Genomic DNA, 20,607 nt, shown 5'->3' with positions numbered 1-20,607 from the left:
ACGAAATCCTGTTATAATAAAAAAAATAATAAAAAAACATGCGTTCTCTACCAGAAGTCAAGGAGAACAATGTAGTAGGAAAACAAGACAAGCAACATATGTGGAGGCTTCAATAAATTGGCCATTTCAGAATCTTAAGAATCATGGATAATTTCATTCTTCGTACCCCAAAATAATGTCACTCCATTGGTAAAATTTCCATTGTTTATGACATTTATTAACCAAACAAACCGTTTTGGTTTACACTTTTGTTTTTAAATATTACTCAGAATGCATTCAATTCTGAAACGGCGAATTGAAAAAAGAGTACTCATAAATTCCGTCATTGTGTTATTGAGCCAATGAGACAGCAACCGACAATAGAACAGACAACAGCAGAAGGCCACCAACAGGTCTTCAATGCAGTAAGAAATTCCCACAACCGGAGGTGTCCATCAGCTGGCCCCTAACAAATATATATATACTAGTTCAGTGAAAATGAATGCCATACTAAACTTCAAATTGTACACAAGAAACTTAAATTAAAAATAACACAAGACTAACAAAGGCCAGAGGCTCCTGGTTTGGGACAGGCGCAAAAATGCGGCGGGGTTAAACATGTTTATGAGATCTCAACCCTCTCCCTATACCTGTAGCTAATATAGAAAAGAAAACTCAAAACAATACGCACATTTAATTCAGTTCAAGAGAAGTTTGTTTATACATTTGTTTGATTTAATAGTGATTAAAATAATAACACAACGTAGACTGCTTTATTCCTATTTTGACATTTTTACTATTATGTCTGTTTGTTTTCTTTACATATCGCTGTAGATATAATATAATTTTATACGACTGTCATAATAGTGAGAGTTTGAGCTAGCTATAGAACCAGGTTCAACCCCCCATTTTTTACATGATAAATTGCTTGAACCAAGACAGGAATATGACAATTGTTGTCCATTTGTTTGATGTGTTTGAGATTTTGATTTCGCCCCATGACTCGGGACATTCTGTTTTGAATTTTCCTCAGAGTTCAGATATTTTTTGTGATTTTTACTTTTTGTTCATAATCTAACATGCTTCATGTTTGACATTTACGAATACTCATCGAAGAAATGAACTGTAATACATAACATGTATTTATCGACGAAATGAACTGTAATACATAATCATGTATTTTCGTTCGTCACATATGCTCTGTTAAAATACAAATGTATCATTAGGTCTTTTACCTGGTAAGTTAAATTATGCATAATTTTATACTTTGTTGGAATGTTACATTTTTATCTAATGAGAACTACTGAAAAGGTAAGAATTAAGCATTGTTAAGGTAGACGTATATTTTAAGGTAAGCTTTTTTTTGGTAAATTAAATTTGTTATTCTGAAGATAAAAAAAAAGAAGTTAGAACTTCAATATTTAAATGGACAGTTTAGATACATAACCGTTTACAGTTTACTTTAGACAATTGCGTTTTGTAATTCAATTACTATATGATATTTGATTAAAACTTTCTTTCTAAATAATATACATTATATTTGTAAGAAAAAAATGGTTCTAATTTTACGCTATGACATTAATAGATTAATCATAATCTTTTTTATTGATAATAATTCATTATTTAAAATAAACATTATATCTTTCAACTTATAGAAAATGGCTCATTCTTGTACAAAGTGATAAATAATCAAATAAACTTATCATAGATACCAGGATTAAATTTTGTATATACGCCAGACGCGCGTTTCGTCTACAAAAGACTCATCAGTGACGCTCGAATCCAAAAAAGTTAAAAGGGCCAAATAAAGTACGAAGTTAAAAGAGCATTGAGGACCAAAATTCCTAAAAGTTTTGCCAAATACAGCTAAGGTCATCTATGCCTGAGATAGAAAAGCCTTAGCATTTCAAAAGTTCAAAATTGTGTAAACAATTTGTTTTTAAATATAACCATATCACTGACAATTCATGTCAGCACTTTTGCACAAAAGTGCTGACATGAAATATCAAAACCCTTTCAGTTCCACGTTAACATATTTCTTTTCAGGCTTAAATTTAATCAAAGGTATTTTAATTTAACTTTATTTATTTATTTTTTTGTAGATATTTGTTATTTTCAGCCAGTATTTGGTCAATATAAAATGTTTTTCGCAGAAGTGATAGTCCGTAAATCGGCAGTTGCATCTCTTGTTTACTTTCTTGCAATGATTCTTCCTGAATGGAAAGTCGATCCACCCGGAATTTATGAGAAACCCTTCAAAGAAATGTATGATTATATTGTTGGTAAGTTTTTTCTACTATGCTATTTTTGCTTTAAATAAGAAATCATGTAGGGTCAATTGCATTGTTTTAATTTTGTCACGTTGTACAACTGGAAATATTTACATGTAATTAATAGAATTTTTAAATGTTCTGTAACATATGTGTGAATAATTATGATAATTAATAACTTTCTTTGTCTGCAAAATTTGTTGAAAAAGTACAATGCGTAGTGTTTATATGAAACAACTTTCAAAAACCTTGATTGCAGACATAATGAGCTTCATATCATACAAGTAATGTTAAAAGAACATCAACTGCTCAAATGATCTCAATTGACGCTAAAAATATCTCACAATAAATGAAATGTCAAACCACACTCTGTCTATCATATTCTATCACAATGTCAAGAAAGGCGCTTCGGACGCAAGAAATTATTAAACGTGTTGTGGTAAATTTTGTGCCTCCAAATATACACAGAGTAGTACAACTTAATACTGCCTTTACACATTTGCAGTTCCTTGGTAACCGTGTTCACTTTGACTAATCAGTTAAACGCTTGCTGCAGGAAGGTATTATATAGTCATATGGTACATGCATCACAAATGACAAGGACTGTCATCTGAGGACTTCATATATTGATTGTTTGGAAGCCATCTTCAATGATGGCCATTTTACAAACATGAATTTACAATATATCATTATTCGCTATTTCTATTAATTCACTGTTTGCATTCAGACTTTTTTGTAAACTTATATTGGATATTCACAAAGTCAGATAAGGCGTGTACATGTTTACGAAATAAAGATATCAATATCAGAATTACTGTTGCCTAAGTAATTTTTTAAAACAAAAATTACGTATATATGATATGACCGAAAGTTGTTGTTGAAAAGGATCAAAATTGTTGATTTCGAAAACACTGGAGCTGGATATCAGAAGACGCTAATGCACGAATAGACTAGAATGAATGTGTGAAACGGCAAGAAAGGACATGTGAGGGTTTGCAATGCCAACAGAACAGACACAGACATTTGAGCTGTCAATTACTCCTTTGATGCAAGTAACGAAGATGTTGGGTCATGGATTGGTTTTCCTTTCGCTCATTTTGAAACAGACGAATGAAGTCTATGAAACTGCAGAAGTATTCCAGAATCACAAGGCAATATGGCACAAATCCTGTCAAAATAAATTTCAGACCTCAAAATATTTTATCAGTTAAAGTGAAAACATACATCTGATATTGAAGATAAGTTGCCAATTGAAAGAAAACAATGTGGAACCAGACACTAGCTGTAAAGTGGTACTGAATCAACACAAAAACAATGACAGCAATGTATTTTTTCTGTGGTGATGTATCTGAAGATCTCTATGATACATCAACATTTTCAAATCGGCAAAAATAAGGCATGACTGTGCACCTGTACTACAAGACATATTATCTTAGCCAAAGTAAGTGCTGAAGATTCAAATCACTAGTATCCTGCTTGATGATTGATAAAACTTGACAACATAGCAAATAGGCAGACACAGAAAGAAAGCCAGGAATCTTTTATCCTTGGAGTTGAGTTTCAAAATTATAAAATACATTTACGGCACACGGTCTGGAAGAGATATTGTACCAATCTCCAAGCTTGCAGATCACGCTAAATTCACAGTGAACGCCTTGAACAATTTGCAGTTATCATGGAAGGAAGAACTGATACAATGCATCTTACAAAACTGAAATGTAGCTGCCATGGGATATCTGCATGCCTACAAGCAAGGTTAATTAGTTCTCTTGATTTTCAACGAAGGTATTCGTGAAGCTCTGAAACAGGCCTCATAATAATAGGGTAAAATGAAGGCATCACCATAGTCATAGCATAATTTCAAATCATGAAAAATTATCAGTTCCAGACTGTGAGCAGTCACTGTTTTCTTCATTTTGGCAAGCCCCATTCCAGGTTCTTGACTTTTTTTCTGTGTCTCGAATTCTGTCTAATGGCCTTGTCGTTCAGTTTTATCAAACAGTTAGCATGATATCTGCTCCTGAAAAAGTAATCTCCAGCACTGAGTCTGGCTAAAAGAACAACAGTGGTTAGTAGTTCAAGTGACAGTCACATACTCTATTGTCGATTATAATTGTTAATGTTTCATGATGATAGTAAGATACCCCATCACAAAGAAAGAAAAAAAAATATCCCTGCAATCATTGTTCTTGTTGATTCATCACAACTGTGACTGGTTCTTTTACTGGTATTTCAATCAGCGACTCATCTAAGACTTTTTTCGTTCCTGAAAAAAATATATTTTGATCTTAAGATATGCTTTGACAGGATTTGCACCTTTTGCCTTGTGATTCTGGAGTGTTTCTCCCATTACATGGCCTTCATCAACATGGAAAAAAATTATGCTTTAAAAAAATGACTAATTACAAGCGCAAATGTCTATGTCTGCTCTTTTTGTATTTGCTTGGCATAACAAAATCATCACGTGTCCTCTCTTGGCGTTATAGAATTCTTCCCAGTCTTTTTGTTTATTAGTTTTTTTCAGCTCCGTCCGTACCTATGCCTTACATGCTAAACTGCAAGTACAAGAATTTACGTATTTCTTTAGATACATTTATTTTGTCAACATATGCATGCATTAATTTAGCACTTGGTGAATATATTCTTTATGAATAGCAACAGTCATAAATAAATGATTAGCAATACTAGTTGTAAATGTATAAAAAAAACTTAGTATAAATTCAAATAACAATTAAGGATAGCGAATAACGATGTATAGGAAATTTACGTTTTCAAAATGGCCACCATTGAAGATGGCCACTAATACTTCAATAGTCCTAAGTTGATAGTCTTTGTCATTAGAATATATGAAAGGTTATCAAAATTGGTAAAATAATATATTTTTTTTGCATTTTTTTTTTTAATAATTTTATTATTTTTTGCGGAGACAATTTCAAAATGGCCGCCCAGAGCTGCCATGTTTTCCTGCATTGGGTTTATAGCTATAAATGTTAGTTACGACCTCAACGAACACTCTGCAAAGTTTGATGCTTTTACCACAATCTGAACAATTGTTTCACAAATCGACTGGACTACTAGTTGCTGGTTTATTCTTAAGTTTTCTATGTTGTGTCATGTGTAGTATTGTTTGTCTGTTTGTCCTTTTCATTTTTAGCATGGGGTTGTCAGTTTATTTTCGATTTATGAGTTTGACTATCCCTCTTGTATCTTTCGTCCCTATTTTATGTTTAAATCTAAACGAGAAGTGTAAATTTGTTTTTCTTTAAAAATCATGGTCAACGTGTGTATGATGGAAATTTAAGTTAACGATAGGATTCCTTTATTCATGATACATTGTGAGACAATGTTATGTGGCAATATGTAATTTCTTTCAAAATCATGACTTTGATTTGATTCATGCCAATCAAATATTTTTGTTATACTTATCGGAATTGAAATACAAACTCTATTATTATTTGTTACTGTTCAGCATTGTGAATAAAACAAAAAATAATGCTGTAACTTTAGTAAATCAACGCGGAAAATTTGTGTGTAGTCAACATGGTCAATATATACTAATCTTGTTGTCATTTGTAATAGACTCATGATATTTTCTTTTTCATAATTTAGTACACATATAGTCAGTTTTTATTATACATGGTATATGGTATCAAATATGTTTCTTTTTCAAACCCTACTGAGATTTAATAACATCTAATTTTTAGTGGCGGTTAGGTCTTTCAAAGAAATGAGAAATGGGGCGCTCTGAATTCAAACCGATCATAAACTTTTGTAAAATAACATCAATATTGATGTTTGTTATCATGGTTAATTAGAATACTCTACATACCTTGCAATATTAGATATAAGTCACCTGTAATCAATCTCGTGTTTGACTTGTTAAAAGAAAAAATGAAATATTGGTATTCCGATCAAAGTGTTACGCGTAATGTATTTGTTTAAACAGAATTGTTTAGACAGGTCTGACTATTTTCTTTATCAATTCAATTGATTTTGATAGGTTCTAGACACACGTTAACTTCGTGTTGAGGTCTATCAAGCCGTAAAATAATAAAAGAAACAGTCTGATTCAATCAAAGACCAAGCGTGCTTCACCAGCCCAGTAGTCAGCACTTTTTGTGCTGACATGAATTTTCAATGATATGGTTATATTTATAAATTAACTGTTTAGAAAATTTAGAATTTTCGAAATTCTAATGCTTTTCTACCTCAGGCATAGATTACCTTAGCTCGATTTGGCAAAACTTTTAGGAATTGTGGTCCTCAATGCTTTTCAACTTCGTACTTTATTTGGCCTTTTTAACTTTTTTGGATTCGAGCGTCACTGATGAGTCTTTTGTAGACGAAACGCGCGTCTGGCGTATATACAAAATTTAGTCCTGGTATCTATGATGAGTTTATTCAAACTTTCATTGATATTGTTCCTTTGACCAATAAATAGACAATAACTGTTTAGTGTCTTTAAATATCAGCTGTATTTGTATGAGGCTTAGAAACAGATGCAATGCGAGCTTTAGCGAGATATTATTCCTGTTTCGAGCCGACTACAAATACAGCTGAAAAATTTAAAGACCATAAACAGTTATTGTCTTTATCCTGCAATCAATTCTGTATATTGTTTTTGCCTTGAAAGACACAAAAACTCACATTTTTTGCATTTATTCTCAATTTATAATTCCCTGAAGCCCTCGTAGTAATACTAAAATCACACATTCAGCTGGAGACGGGTTCATAAAAAAGAACCTCGAATAGTCAACCATAATACATCGCCCGTTTATAAATTTTGAAATTATTATGAAACTAAGGTTTTCAACTCCCTCAGGGAAAGTTGGCTTTAGATGAATTTGGCTATTTTTATTAGGTATTTTTGACATAGAGCTCTTCAACGATTTTCGGTACTTATACATCTTCGGATTTCAAATATTTGGCTTTGAGCGTTCCTGATGAAGGCAAATCCAGAAAAGCGCTTCGGACGCAAGAAATTATCAAACGTGTTGTTTTCCATTTTTTGTTCATACAACACTAGTACGGCAATGGGCGGAGATTTAGTGCGATATCTGTATAGTAAACAGATACAGCATAGCGATAGCTGTAGAGCTGTATCTGTTAATAAGACACCCAATTGTAGGATAAAAGCAGTTCTAAAACACCACTATTTATCAAGGTAACTTACTGTACGACTAGCGACTACACAAGGTTAACTATAGTTTTTTTGTAATTATATTTTGTAGTGGGATCTGGTTCTGCAGGTAGTGTAGTTGCCACTCGGCTTTCGGAAGATTGTTATACTTCAGTTCTTCTGCTGGAAGCTAGAATATCAGATTTGGACCCTGATGACGTAACTCAAATACCATCTCTGTGGCCTTCCCTTATAGGTTCAGAGAAAGATTGGGGATATCGTTCTGTTCCACAAAAGTACTCCCATCTTGCTTATGAAAATGAGGTAATATTTCTTTTGATATAAATATTTTTTTTAATAAAGTTACATAATGGTGTCCATTTTTGCTGGTCAGCGATTGACAAGTTTAAAAATCTTTTGTTGCGAACGATAATCAATATAAAAACAAATAACATTTGAGTCACGTTGAAACGGTAAAGGTTGCATTTCCGTAAATATTGACAATGGAACTTCCCATAGGAACTCCTTTTACGGCTAAAACTGTACCACTTTTACTATGAAGTTTTGAAGAAAAACATATCCTGGAATTGAAAGTTCATATACCTTACTATTTTTTTCAAAAGTCAAAATATAGGACTGTGCGGCATATCTTCAACGTGTATATGCCCCGAACTTCTCAGAGTTTAAACTAACACTAATTTTCATAATTACTCCTACCTCGACTTTAGGGTTACCACAGATTTCAATATAACCAATATACACATGTATATTTACTAGTAACATTCCTAAGTTATGTCTCTATGCGATGCAACACAAAGAGCATGACTTGGAACCAGTATGTAAACAAAATTAATTTTCTATAAATAATCTAGATCTCCCCAAAAAAGGCGTAGTTTGAGAAACAGCTGTATTTACAAAACACAACCTAATAAAACATTTATTCAAATAGTAAACTCTCTGAAACCAGTTTTTCTCACATGAATACTCATTTACCAGAATTATAGCCTTATAGAAATTACTGCATACACTCAAATTTTTACTTCACAGTACATTTTATACCCCCTCCCCTATTTCAATTTTTAAAAGAATTTGAAACTCTGATTATTGCCAACTTACCCTATTTGCATGTTTTCTGAAATAAGATGCATATAAACTATTTAAGATTGTTCTGATAACATATTGAAACATATCAGAATACTGTACATATAATGTTTAGCATTCAAGATAATATAAAGTATCAAATCCTACCTCTGTCTTTAGTCCATATCTTACAGCATGCCTATTCTTCAATTAAGTTCACATTTTCTGCCTCAAATGGTCAGTTTAGAATTCTTGTCTCAACAGAACTATCTGTAACCATGTATCTGAAACAATTTATCTAATTTATAAACTAGAAGTGTTCAAACATAGCCATAATTGCAAAAGTCATGTGTATGCAGATACCAGTTTGAGATATAAATTCACTATAAATGTTATAGAGATGACTGCTAACATCTGATTTTTGCATAACTTCCAAGCACAGTTATTGTTTTCCGTATAAAGACATTTGAAATCATAAAACTATAGCATTTACAATTTAAATTATATGTTTTATGACCCAGGGGTAGGCATTTTCTATGTGTTATGCCTCTGGGGCCTCAAATTTCCTAAATTATTTTGCTGTTTCTAGCAGTATGAAATATTTAGTACATATTCAGGATAGAACACACTATTGTTAGTATTGTTGAGATATTTTTGTATTGCTAGCTTGTATTGTCTTATACCGCGCAGACAAAAAAAAGCAGATTTAGCCGTTACTGCTTACTTTTTGGTTATTGACAGGACACAAACACCCCGAAGCCAAACCCGAAATGCATTTCATTGACCCGATTAATACCGTATTAGGACAATTGAACTCTGTGTTACCAGTTTATCCTAATTTTTGTTATATCTATTCAAATTCAATATTAGGAGACTATCAAACAAATTTATTTTAGATATTTAATTTAAAACAGAAAAAAAAATATTGTGATATTTAAAAATACTTTACATTTTTAACAGGAAAGATGCACATTTTTTTTTCTATTTCATATATTATTAACATAGCGAGCTTACATAGCACAAGGCAAAGTGCTTGGAGGTTCATCGTCGATAAATGCACAAGCCTTTGTTAGAGGCAGTCGTAACAACTATGATCAATGGGAACACGAAGGGGCAGTCGGTTGGGGATACGACGATGTTCTGCCCTTCTTCAGAAAACTCGAAAATGCTACAGATACATCTTACGGAGACTCAAGTAGGATAATTTATACTTTTATTCTTGAAGAATAGTATTGTGGAATTATATTTACCAAACCCAACTATACTCAAGGCTAGTAAATGAAGACATCCAACTAACGGAAATATGTACTAACTTTTACGAACAAAAAGACATTGCATACTAAAACCGATGCTTTATTACTATCTGAGTTGTAATTCTATCTGCTTTTTCATTGTTTGTCTGTTTAAAACGTTAGGATATATATTAAACTAAATGAGAAACAACATGATGTCATATTATTAGTTACATGGTGTATTATTGACCTAATATGATATATATCGGGTGAGTAAATTCTATACGGGTTGAGAGTGAATCCCCATATGGAATTTACTGACCCAGATATATCGTATTAGGTCACTAGCACACGTGTAACGAATTTATCTTACCGAATATCTACACATGTGATATTTTGACGAGCGGCCTACCAAAGTGATCATGTCTTCAATACTTAGTATCAAAATACTACTTCCATTTGTCCATACAGAAAACAAATGCCAACAATGATTTTTTTTTAGCTTTTATGAATTTATTTCGATCGTTCATTACATGTATCAATTTCTTCGTCTGTTGAATCAGATTTCTTTTTTTCTTAAAGGGCCAAGTGAGCTTTTCTCATCACTTGGCGTCCATCGTCCGTCGTCGTCGTCTTTGTCATTCGTACATCGTCCGTCGTCGTTGTCGTCCGTCGTTTTCGTCGTCCGTCGTCGTAAACTTTTACAAAAATCTTAACCTCTGAAAATACTGGACCAAAATTAACCAAACTTCGTCACAATCATCATTGGGGTATTTAGTTGATAAAAATGTGTCCAGTGATCCGGCCAATCAACCAAGATGGTCGCCGTGGCTCTAAATAGAACATAGGGGGGAAATGTAGATTTGGCATATAAATCTGAACCCAAAGCATTTAGAGCAAATCTGCCTGGAGTTAAATTGTTTATAATGTCAAGATAAACTACCCTGTAATTTCAGATGAATCGGATAACCGATTGTTGGGTTGCTGTCCCTGAATTTTTAATTGTAAGACAATTTTCCGGTTTTGGTTATTATCTTGAATATTATTTAGATGAGATAAACTGTAAACAGCAATAGTGTTCAGCAAAGTAAGATATACAAATAAGTCAGCATGACCAAAATGGTGATTTGACCCCTTAAGGAGTTATTTCCCTTTATAGTCATTTTTTACCAGTTTTTCTTAAATTTTTGTTATCTTTTACAAAAATCTTCTCTTTTGAAACTACTGCGCCAAATTTAACCAAACTTAGCCACAATATTAGAATATCTAGTTTAAAACTGTGTGTGGTGACCCAGCCATCAAACCAAGATGGCCGCTATGGGTAAAAAAAAACCATATGGGTAAAATGTAGAGTTTGGCTTTTAACTCTGAAACCAAAGCATTTAGAGTAAATCTGACATGGTGTTAAATTGTTTATCAAGTCAATATCTATCTGCCCTGAATTTTTCAGATGAATTGTACAACTGGTTGTTGGGTTGCTGCCCCCCAATTGGTAAACTTTAATGAAATTTTGTCTTTTTTGGTTATTATCTTGAATATTATTATAGATATAGATTACCTGTTGACAGCAATAATATTCAGCAAAGAAAAATCTACAAATAAGTCAACATGACCAAAATAGTCAGTTGACCCCTTAAGGAGTTTTTTGCCCTTTATAAATTTTTATCAATTTTCATTAATTTGGTATATTTTTGTAAATTTTTGTAAATGTTTTACTAAAGGGCCAAGTTCATTATAGATAGAGAAAATTGCAAGTAGGAACATGTGCAGTAAAATAAGATCTACAAATACATCACCATCACCAAAACACAATTTTGTCATGAATCCATCTGTGTTCTCTGTTTGATATGCACATAGACCAAGGTGAGCGACACAGGCTCTTAAGAGCCTCTAGTTTGTTTTCTAGGGAAAGTAACACCATTATGCCTACAATAAAAACTTGGTAGCTTTAACTATGTTTTATGAACTTATTTCAACTTTTTATCATTAATTTCTTCGTCTGAATAATCCTTTCAGAGTTTTCCTCAACACTTTGTTGTTTTTATAAAGGGTTATGGGATCTTTTTTGTTTTGATAGTGGAGTTACTCCTTACTTACCCCATATGGTAACTAACCATGTATGATAACTAACCTTATAGTTTTGGAGACACCCTATATCAAATACACATAATCAGTCCTTTAACCAATCAACTATAGGAGGTAAGAGAAGAGTTGTTATACCGTTAAAATAAATTTACAAACTGTTTTGTTAGATTTTGAAAATCATTCCACATCTCTTTATTGTTGTTCTTAAAGTAAAATTCCTTGACAACCTAAGGTTGATATATACCAAGCACAGAGGCCTTAGCCAAGTTGGGCATAACCTTTTTAAACTTATATTCATAATTCCATGTTTTTCAAATTTTTCATATTATTTATAATCTGTTTAGATTCAATGTAAAATGACGATCTGGAGCATGAAGCTATTATCTATTATCTTTGGTGAGGTTTAAATGTTGAAAATACAATGGAGCAATCTTATATCATTATTGGCAAAATGAGTCTTTATACATATATATACCCTTTCTATATACTGCTTATGTGGTTTAATCAATCAAAAAGTACATCAAATTGTCAAACATCATGAACAGAAAGAATTGGTTTATGATCAATTGCAAACAACTCCGTTTCAGTCATATATGAGAGTTCATATGTTTTATAGCTTTACGAGGACTTCATGGACCTATAGTAATAAAAGAGATTACTGGGAGTATTTTACAGTCATTTCACCAAACAGCGGCAATGGAAATTGGGTTTCCTACAGTAGATTGTAACAGTGATGATCCGATAGGTAGATTATAAGCTAATAATTTAATTTTGAATGTAACGCGTCTTATCATTAGATGATTGTTTTTGTGTATCAGCTCATAGACGTAATTTCTTCATGTGACCGTGACGTCATCAACGTATTTTTTTTCTTCATAATTAAATGTAATTTTAAATTAAATTATAAGGAATGACTGTAATATTTTGTCTGTCTATTAGAAATTACATCATAAATGCGGTGCACACATAACAAACAGTAATCTGCTAAGATCTGATATGTAGATTATTAGGGTGGTATTCAGATCTAATTAATCTATTTTACGATTAAACAAGTCAAAATAAAAACAAAATAAGTAAAAACATGAAATGAAGGATGCACTTATGTTAACAAAATTAAATCTAGAATTTATTATTGATACTGTCAGTCATTAGAGCATTAGTAAAGGAACAGAGCGAGCTAACATAAGTTCTGGTTGGATCGGACCGGGGTTCTTAACAAATTAATTTGTTTAATGAAACTATCAAACAAAACTCTCAGAGAAGTGTGATTATCAACTAGTTAAAAAAACTGGGTTAACCCGCCATTTTTAACAATGATTTAAAAGTGACTTTGAAACTCAACATATCACCTCATGACACTTACCAAAGAGGAAATCCTTGATAATAGCTCTGTTCTATGCTCCTTTTGAATTTCAACCAAAGATTTAGAACTGGATCTTCCATAACTGTATTCGGTACCCCATAAGTGTCCTTACACATAACGGTATACTGATAGGTCTTCCGATTACTCCACGAAACCTCTTTCTAAATAATCAATATTTATTCCATCAGCAATCAAAGCTTAAAAGCTATTGCGAAACTGTCTGTTTTAGAGGTGGCGTGAATCAGATGTTGATACTAAACAATTCCAAAGATCTATTAGAGTACATACAATCTAAGACTCTTTTATCTTACAATAGTATTACAACATTTGACTTTTTCTACACTTTACACAAGTACTCCCCATTCCAAATAAAAGACAAATTAAAAGAGTTGGTAATGCTTCGTTTCATAAAAAAGAATGGCCAACTTAGATACAAGTATCTTGTCTTAGGGAGAAATAAATCCTATCTTGAAAAGAATTCCTCTTATTCAAACAAAACATTCTCGATTTCAACTTTTCCTACATATAGTATTTATGGTCTTTTACTCAGCCCAATAGAGCAGGAAACAGTTTGTTTGTTTTACATAAAATATTTTAGGTTTTTGTAAAAATCAGATGAATGTCAAAGACGGCAAACGTTGCAGTACATCGACCTGTTACCTTAGGCCAGCCTTAGATAGACGGAACTTGCAAGTCAGTTTGCTATCTCTTGTAACAAAGGTAATGCGTTTCTGTTTCTATATGTTAACTTTAAAGAACGTCTTTGACCATGCGCAATTCTTAGTACTCTACTATCATTCAAAGTCGGAACAATTAAGATTTGGCAAAAAATGAAGTCGAGAGACAACTCGTTATTGCCTTTAGTAAATGTTGTGTAATAGTATTATAATACAAGCGGTTTAAATACTCGAGGTATCTTTGCTACCATTTCCATAAAAGCAATAGGTTTTATAGAGAACACACCAGTCCCAATAAAACAGTGATACACGCACAACAATGTTGAACGGCAACGGCAGAGCATAAGCCGGCAATACAGACGTATAGTTTTTATTTTTAATTTGAATTTTACGCCATCATGAGTTGGTTGGCCGTTATGAAATAACCTTTTCACAAATGATATCGGATATGTTCCTTACGTCGTAACTACAATCCCCTCCCCTTTAATGAATGTGACCTACCGAATCAGACTATTTACCGGATTTGTTATAACTGAGCAACACGGCAGGTGTCACATGTGGAGCAGGATCTGCTTACCCTTCCGGAGCACATGATATCACCCTTAGTTTTTAGTGGGGTTCGTGTTGCTTATTCTTTAGTTGTCTATGTTGTGTAATGTGTACTATTGTTTGTCTGTTTGTCTTTTACATTTTTAGCTTTATTCTTTTATTTATGAGTTTGACTATCCCTCTGGTATCTTTCGTCCCTCTTTTACTTTATATATAATTCAATAAATAATTCATAACACTTGAATATGTCGCCAAGACTAAATGACATCACGGAATTACAATGGACGCAATAAAAGTTTTTAAATTTGTTTATTTAAGGGCGAAAGTAGTCTAATGTGAAAATGACTACTTTACACAATTTTCACTTTCCGGGTCAATACCTCTGCTGGTGTACTATCAGTCCCCGAGGGTATCATCAGCTCAGTAGTCAGCACTTCGGTACTGACATTATTTAACAAACCTTTCTAAAATTGTCCTTTTATAAATTTTGAAATTATTAAGAAACTAAGGTTTTAACTCACTTTGGCAAAATTTACTTTAAATGAGTTTGGCTATTTATTTTATGTATTTTTATCACATAGCTCTTCAATGGTTTCGGTAGTTATATATCCCCGGATTTCAAATGTTTGACCCTCGGAGGAAGGTAAAACCAGAAAAAGCGCTTCGGACGCATACAATTTATTTTACGTGTTGTTTTCAATTTTTTACAATAAAAATGACTATGAATCTAATATTAAATTTGAAATTAAAATTTATAGCCTTCAACTTACGTGCATTCACATTGGAATTATGATTCGATATACGAATATTTTACTAAATAATGTTTGAATCCCATTGTGTAACTATCCTGTTTATAGATCATGTAGTTCAAACTAAACTTAAATCTATTATCTATGACATGCAAGTGTTAATAAGAAATAACAAAGCTGTTGGAGTTGAATTTATAAAAGATGATAAGAGGCGACGGATATTTGCAAAACATGAAGTTATTCTTTCAGCTGGATTTATACGCTCTCCTCAGATTTTGATGCTCTCGGGAATTGGCCCTCGCAAACATCTTCAACAAATAAAGGTAATATACAAAAAAAGGGTGTTTTCACGTTTTGTAATTGGGAATAAGTATGATATCTCACACGTTTTGGTAGCTTTGTTTTTGTTTTGTTTTTGCTTACACATACATTCTTAGTTGAAACCGATTAACTATGTTTTTCGTTATCGTTGGTCCAAAGCAGAAATTGAAATGAATGCCACTCACCAATTTCATGCAAACTTTTGTTGGATTTAAACAAGTCTTAATCGAAGTAAACAGCTGAACAGCTTATTCATATTCAGATAACATTTCACTTCAATCTTCAATTATTATTTATTGCTTTTTACTATCTTTTGTTTATTTGTGTCGTCTGCGTGCTGTATCATTGATGTATACTCTATACTTTCCTTGGTTTCTTTTATGAAAATATGTTAATATGTACACTACTCCAAAATTCAAAAAGTGCTAAACAGTTTTTGGGTAAAATTTGCTTATCAAACAAAAAGTGAAAAACATTGAAATGTTTCGTCAAGACAATACAATAGCTCATTTGAACAGTAACACCAAAAAATGTGTGTTATTCTACTGAATACACATATGCATACGTTGACAATAGTATTTTATCAACGTGCAAATATCATTAATCGATCACGTACATCAATCCATGTAATAAACAAAATCTAGCGACATGAACTCATGAGAAAACAAGAGCCACACATGTAGATAAGAGAGCGTTTTCTGCTAATCATGAGGTTATGTCAAAATATAAGCAAAGAACCAGCTTTTACAGAAGGTTAAATAAATTCGTCATATATACATGTACCATGATTTAAATTATATATTTACGCCGGACGCGCGTTTCGTCTACAAAAGACCCATCAGTGCCCCTCGAATCAAAAATGTTCTGCTAAGAATATATCAAAGATGTGATAAAAAATTGAGAATAGACATGGGGAATGTGTCAAAGAGACAACAACCCGACCATAGAACAGACAACAGCAGAAGGTCACCAATAAGTCTTCAATGCAGCGTTAAATTCCCGCACGCGGAGGCGTCCTTCAGCTGGCCCCTAAATATATGTCTTCTTCTACAGATACCATTAAAAGTTGATCTGCCTGTTGGACAGAATTTGTAGGATCACTTGCTGTTTGCTGCTCAATATAACATAACTGCACCATTGAATATTAACAATAAAAAGGCTTCAGAACCAGAAAGAATTCTTGATTATATTTTCAACAGAAAAGGCAAGTAATGCAACTTAAAACATTTAATGATTTTTTTCAGGTTCCAATTTTTCATGTTTACGTTTGTATTATTTTTATCAAATGTGCCACGAAACAATAACTCTTTAGTGATAAGATTCATTTATTGTGTAAAGTATTATTTAAAATACCGTCATGCATTTGTATAATATAAAGTAAACAAAATTGAATACAAAGTTTTTAAAACAGGCTATTTGGTACACGCGTTTTTTTTTTATTTACCTAAGACCAATCAGTAATGCTTGAGTAACAAAATACCAAATAAAAAAACCACATTATAACGGTCTAAATAGAAAAACAATGTTTTATCATATGACTACGCAGAGTAAACACATCAAAAGTAAATAATGACAAACCTTCGAATTATAAACAAGTCTATATCAATATCTTAATATGTATTTTGTAGGAATTTTTTCAAGAAACGAAGTTGAAGGAATAATTTTTCAAAATGTCAACCCGCTATATACAAGAGGTCCACAAATTGAACTTCTGTTTACTAACCGGGCCTACGAAGAGGGTTTTGTCCGTAATCCATATCCGGCATTTAAAAAAGAAGTATATACAATAACTTTCAATTCAGATTAAGTATCTTTTTGAACATTCTCTTCTGTTCTAGGACAGCAGTTTAGTTTAGCTGGAATACAAACCACAGATTAACGTACCAGAAGACGGTACTTTTGAACGATTATATTCAAATCTTATTTTTACTAATTTGAAGTGTATATAATATATGTTAAATAGGCCAATGAGTAAGTCTCAATAATGTTTAAGTTATGTTTAACTCCAGACAAACAATTGGCGTATCGTAATTAAATAACAGTAAAGAGAACTTCATTTGTTCTCTAAACAAATATTTTCATCGTGATTGAATTTTGTTAAATATTATTTTTGCAAAAATATCTATTTAATTTTAAAATCTAAAGCAATGCGGTTCTAATAACACGACACACTAAACACTTTCACTTTCCCACTACGAATCGACAAAAATCTTCTAAGAGCATTTATGAATGCCGACATCTCTTCTACAAACATTAGAGTGTTTTACACACGGTTAGTATTTCATACAAATGTTACATTTCAGATTGTAAAAGAACATTTAAAACGTGTTGCTGAAGACAGTTTCATAGCGAGAATGTTCTTATTACAACCTAGAAGTAAAGGTAATTTGCGGCTTTCGGACAATTCACCATTTAGTTCTCCTATTATTGATCCACGATATCTTTCTCACCCAGAGGACATTGAAGACTTTGTAAGAGGTATAAATAATGATATAACAACTATTCTGTAACACTTTGATAGAAAAAGTAAAATAATGATACTGAGCTCTAAAGGAAAAATCAAAACGGAAAGTCCCTCTTCAAATGAAAAATCAAAATGGAAAGTCTCGAATCAAATAGCAAATCGAACACATCAAACGAATGGATAACAACTGTCATATTCCTGACTTGGTACAGGTATCTTCTTATGTAGAAAATGGTGGATTAAATCTGGTTTTATAGCTACTCAACCTCTCACTTGTATAACAGTCGTATAAAATTTAATTATATTAACATCAATGTTTGAACAAACCATAACAAACAAAAAATGTCAAAAGTAGGGGTGAGGCAATCAACAAATATTATAATCTTAATCACTATTAAAGCAAACAAATCTACAAAGAATCACAAACAGGCAAACATACATGTACACTGCACATCAGCAAAAACAAAAATCAAGATTAAACAACACAATGACGGGATGTACAAGTACTGAGCCTCGTCAAATGGACTTTACCGCAAATAGTATTAACAGTAGAACGGACAGTACTTGATTGAAAGTACCAGTATTGCAATAATTCACATTATCTATCGTTAAAATAGTTTTTTAACAATTAAGGTGGTACCCAACACTTTAACTAAACTTCTTTGGCTAGTTTAATTTTCTTTAAATTTTGACAAAGTATTTACTTTGACCCTTTGACAATATATAAAAAATTCAAAAAAGTTGAACCAACCGTTTTATCAGAAAAATTACACTGGTTATATAGAGCAGTTTGACAAACATTTATTTTGATCATTGAGAAGCTTAATATTCCCTTAACAACAGAACATAATTAAAACGTTTAGCTGATTTTACAGAGTTATCTCCCTGTAGTGTTAGGTACCACCTTAATTTATTGTTTAATTAATTATTCCCTTTGTGAAAGCAGTCTAGATGGGTTTTTTTCACTTGTCAATAGTCAAATGCATACGTTTATATATTTTTACAAAATTCTGTAATCACAATTATTGGAGAAAATATATTTATCAAAAACACACAATAAACTTACTGTCAATAGAACATTTCACATAAGGTATATCATACGCTTTTGTATTGGATCACGTTCAAATATAATTTCAGGCATTCGGTTAATGCGTTCATTAGAACAAACTAAAGCATGGAAATCTATCGGGGCTACTTTGGTGAGGCATGATGTACTTGGACATTGTAGTGAACAAATCTATGATTCGGATAATTACTGGAGGTGTATTGGACGTCATTTCCTAACGACGGCATCTCATTTTATAGGCACATGTAGAATGGGGTCAGTTAATGACCCGTCGGTTGTTGTTGATTCAAGATTAAGGTATAGTTAATTTCACAACATAGTTTGTATCGTACCTCAAAACATCTACGACAGTCTTTTCAAAATTGTTATTCATAACAGATTATATTTTTTAACAACGTATTAAATGAAAGGTAAAGGAACCGCTACTGTTTGGACTCTTTGATTTTAAGATTAAAAATTATATCATTGAGATATTCCGAATGTATTCGTCGTCTGCCAGTTCTTTTGTACATTGATGCTTTATATTTTCTGTAGGTTGCTTGCGCTTCAAACAAAACATAAAACACTAAATTAAAATAACCTCATGTTAAGATATTGGTATGCGTATGAAATTATAAGCCAGTGTCTAAAAGGTACAAGGATTATAAATATACATTTAAATCTTTCTTCTTCATATTCTTCATTTATTGTTAATTCAGTTATTCACATATCGTTGATGTAACGAATTGAAGTATACAATATTCGTGTAATTCTCTGCTTCAGTTATGTTGTAAGTGAATATATTTTGTGAATAATTTAATTGTTGATGTATCACGCCTTCTGGTTGGCTGAACGTCATAACGTGTGACCGTTACGTTCAACACGTTTTTTTAATTAATTATTCCTTAAAAATGGAATCTAGGATAACATTATCAGGACTGACTGTAATATATCTTTTTTTTACTCCTGGAAATAACCTTTAATAAAATATAAACACTTTCAATGCAGCAAAGTTTCGATTTTATTTCATCATAGACATAAACAAATATTACAGTGACCATTCTTTAGTTTTACAAATCAACATACTTTTGTCTAACAGGGTTATTGGTATCAAGAACCTCCGAGTGGCAGATGCATCCGTTATGAGATATCTTCCTTCAGGTCATACAAACGCACCAGCCATGATGATTGGGGAGAAAGCTGCAGACATGATCAGACGTGATAGAACGCACAGATATAACATCTAGACCCGTATTGACTCAAAAAAAACATTTTATGGATTGAGTCGTTGAAATTATTGTATATGTCTTGATAAAATGTGCTGTACTGAAACAGAATAAAGACATTTGAATTGAAGGTGTTCTTTCCGAATTTTAAATCTGTTAAGATGGTTTTCTCTTGACAGCGGGTAGATGTCTTAACAAAATTATACCACATTTATAGTAAATTTGTATTATTGTCAGTTGTTTTACTCCGTCATTTGAAAATCAACACTCTGAGTGCTATAAAACATTGCTTAGATAAATCGTTTTTCTCGTTTTGGTAGTGTGAATATGTTACATTTCATTCTAAATTCAGTCTTAATTAAAATCTACCTGTGTTTGTATATACACATTTGTTCGCATCACTCAGTTGTAAGTCGATTCCAATACACCCTTAAAAAACGGACTAGAT

At 32.2% G+C, this 20,607-nt stretch overlaps 2 protein-coding genes across 2 annotated transcripts; both read left to right on the top strand.

Moving 5' to 3' along the window:
* Window positions 1–1,248: 1,248 nt before the first annotated feature.
* LOC139484320 (4-pyridoxate dehydrogenase-like) lies at window positions 1,249–14,693 on the top strand. The gene is made up of 7 exons (XM_071268057.1): window positions 1,249–1,290; window positions 2,082–2,261; window positions 7,481–7,692; window positions 9,454–9,643; window positions 12,382–12,510; window positions 13,727–13,848; window positions 14,673–14,693. The coding sequence occupies exons 2-7, from the start codon at window positions 2,120–2,122 to the stop codon at window positions 14,691–14,693; spliced, it is 816 nt and encodes a 271-aa protein (XP_071124158.1). The 5' UTR covers window positions 1,249–1,290; window positions 2,082–2,119.
* Window positions 14,694–17,046: 2,353 nt separating this feature from the next.
* LOC139486217 (glucose dehydrogenase [FAD, quinone]-like) lies at window positions 17,047–20,286 on the top strand. Its single transcript, XM_071271011.1, has 4 exons — window positions 17,047–17,201; window positions 17,728–17,902; window positions 19,026–19,251; window positions 20,033–20,286. The coding sequence occupies exons 2-4, from the start codon at window positions 17,779–17,781 to the stop codon at window positions 20,178–20,180; spliced, it is 498 nt and encodes a 165-aa protein (XP_071127112.1). The 5' UTR covers window positions 17,047–17,201; window positions 17,728–17,778; the 3' UTR covers window positions 20,181–20,286.
* Window positions 20,287–20,607: the final 321 nt, after the last annotated feature.

Source organism: Mytilus edulis, chromosome 8 (assembly GCF_963676685.1).
Source record: "Mytilus edulis chromosome 8, xbMytEdul2.2, whole genome shotgun sequence".
NCBI lineage: Eukaryota > Metazoa > Mollusca > Bivalvia > Mytilida > Mytilidae > Mytilus > Mytilus edulis.
This window is presented reverse-complemented; position numbering and strand designations above follow the sequence as displayed.

Excerpts from the sequence above, each read along its gene's own strand:
- LOC139484320 (XM_071268057.1), top strand. The coding sequence starts at position 2,120 with ATGTTTTTCGCAGAAGTGATAGTCCGTAAATCGGCAGTTGCATCTCTT. Across the intron at positions 7,693-9,453 it reads ATCTTGCTTATGAAAATGAG|CGAGCTTACATAGCACAAGG; the intron begins GTAATATTTCTT and ends TTATTAACATAG. Across the intron at positions 13,849-14,672 it reads TGCTATCTCTTGTAACAAAG|GGCGAAAGTAGTCTAATGTG; the intron begins GTAATGCGTTTC and ends TGTTTATTTAAG.
- LOC139486217 (XM_071271011.1), top strand. The coding sequence starts at position 17,779 with ATGTTCTTATTACAACCTAGAAGTAAAGGTAATTTGCGGCTTTCGGAC. Across the intron at positions 17,903-19,025 it reads CATTGAAGACTTTGTAAGAG|GCATTCGGTTAATGCGTTCA; the intron begins GTATAAATAATG and ends ATATAATTTCAG. Across the intron at positions 19,252-20,032 it reads GTTGTTGATTCAAGATTAAG|GGTTATTGGTATCAAGAACC; the intron begins GTATAGTTAATT and ends TTTGTCTAACAG.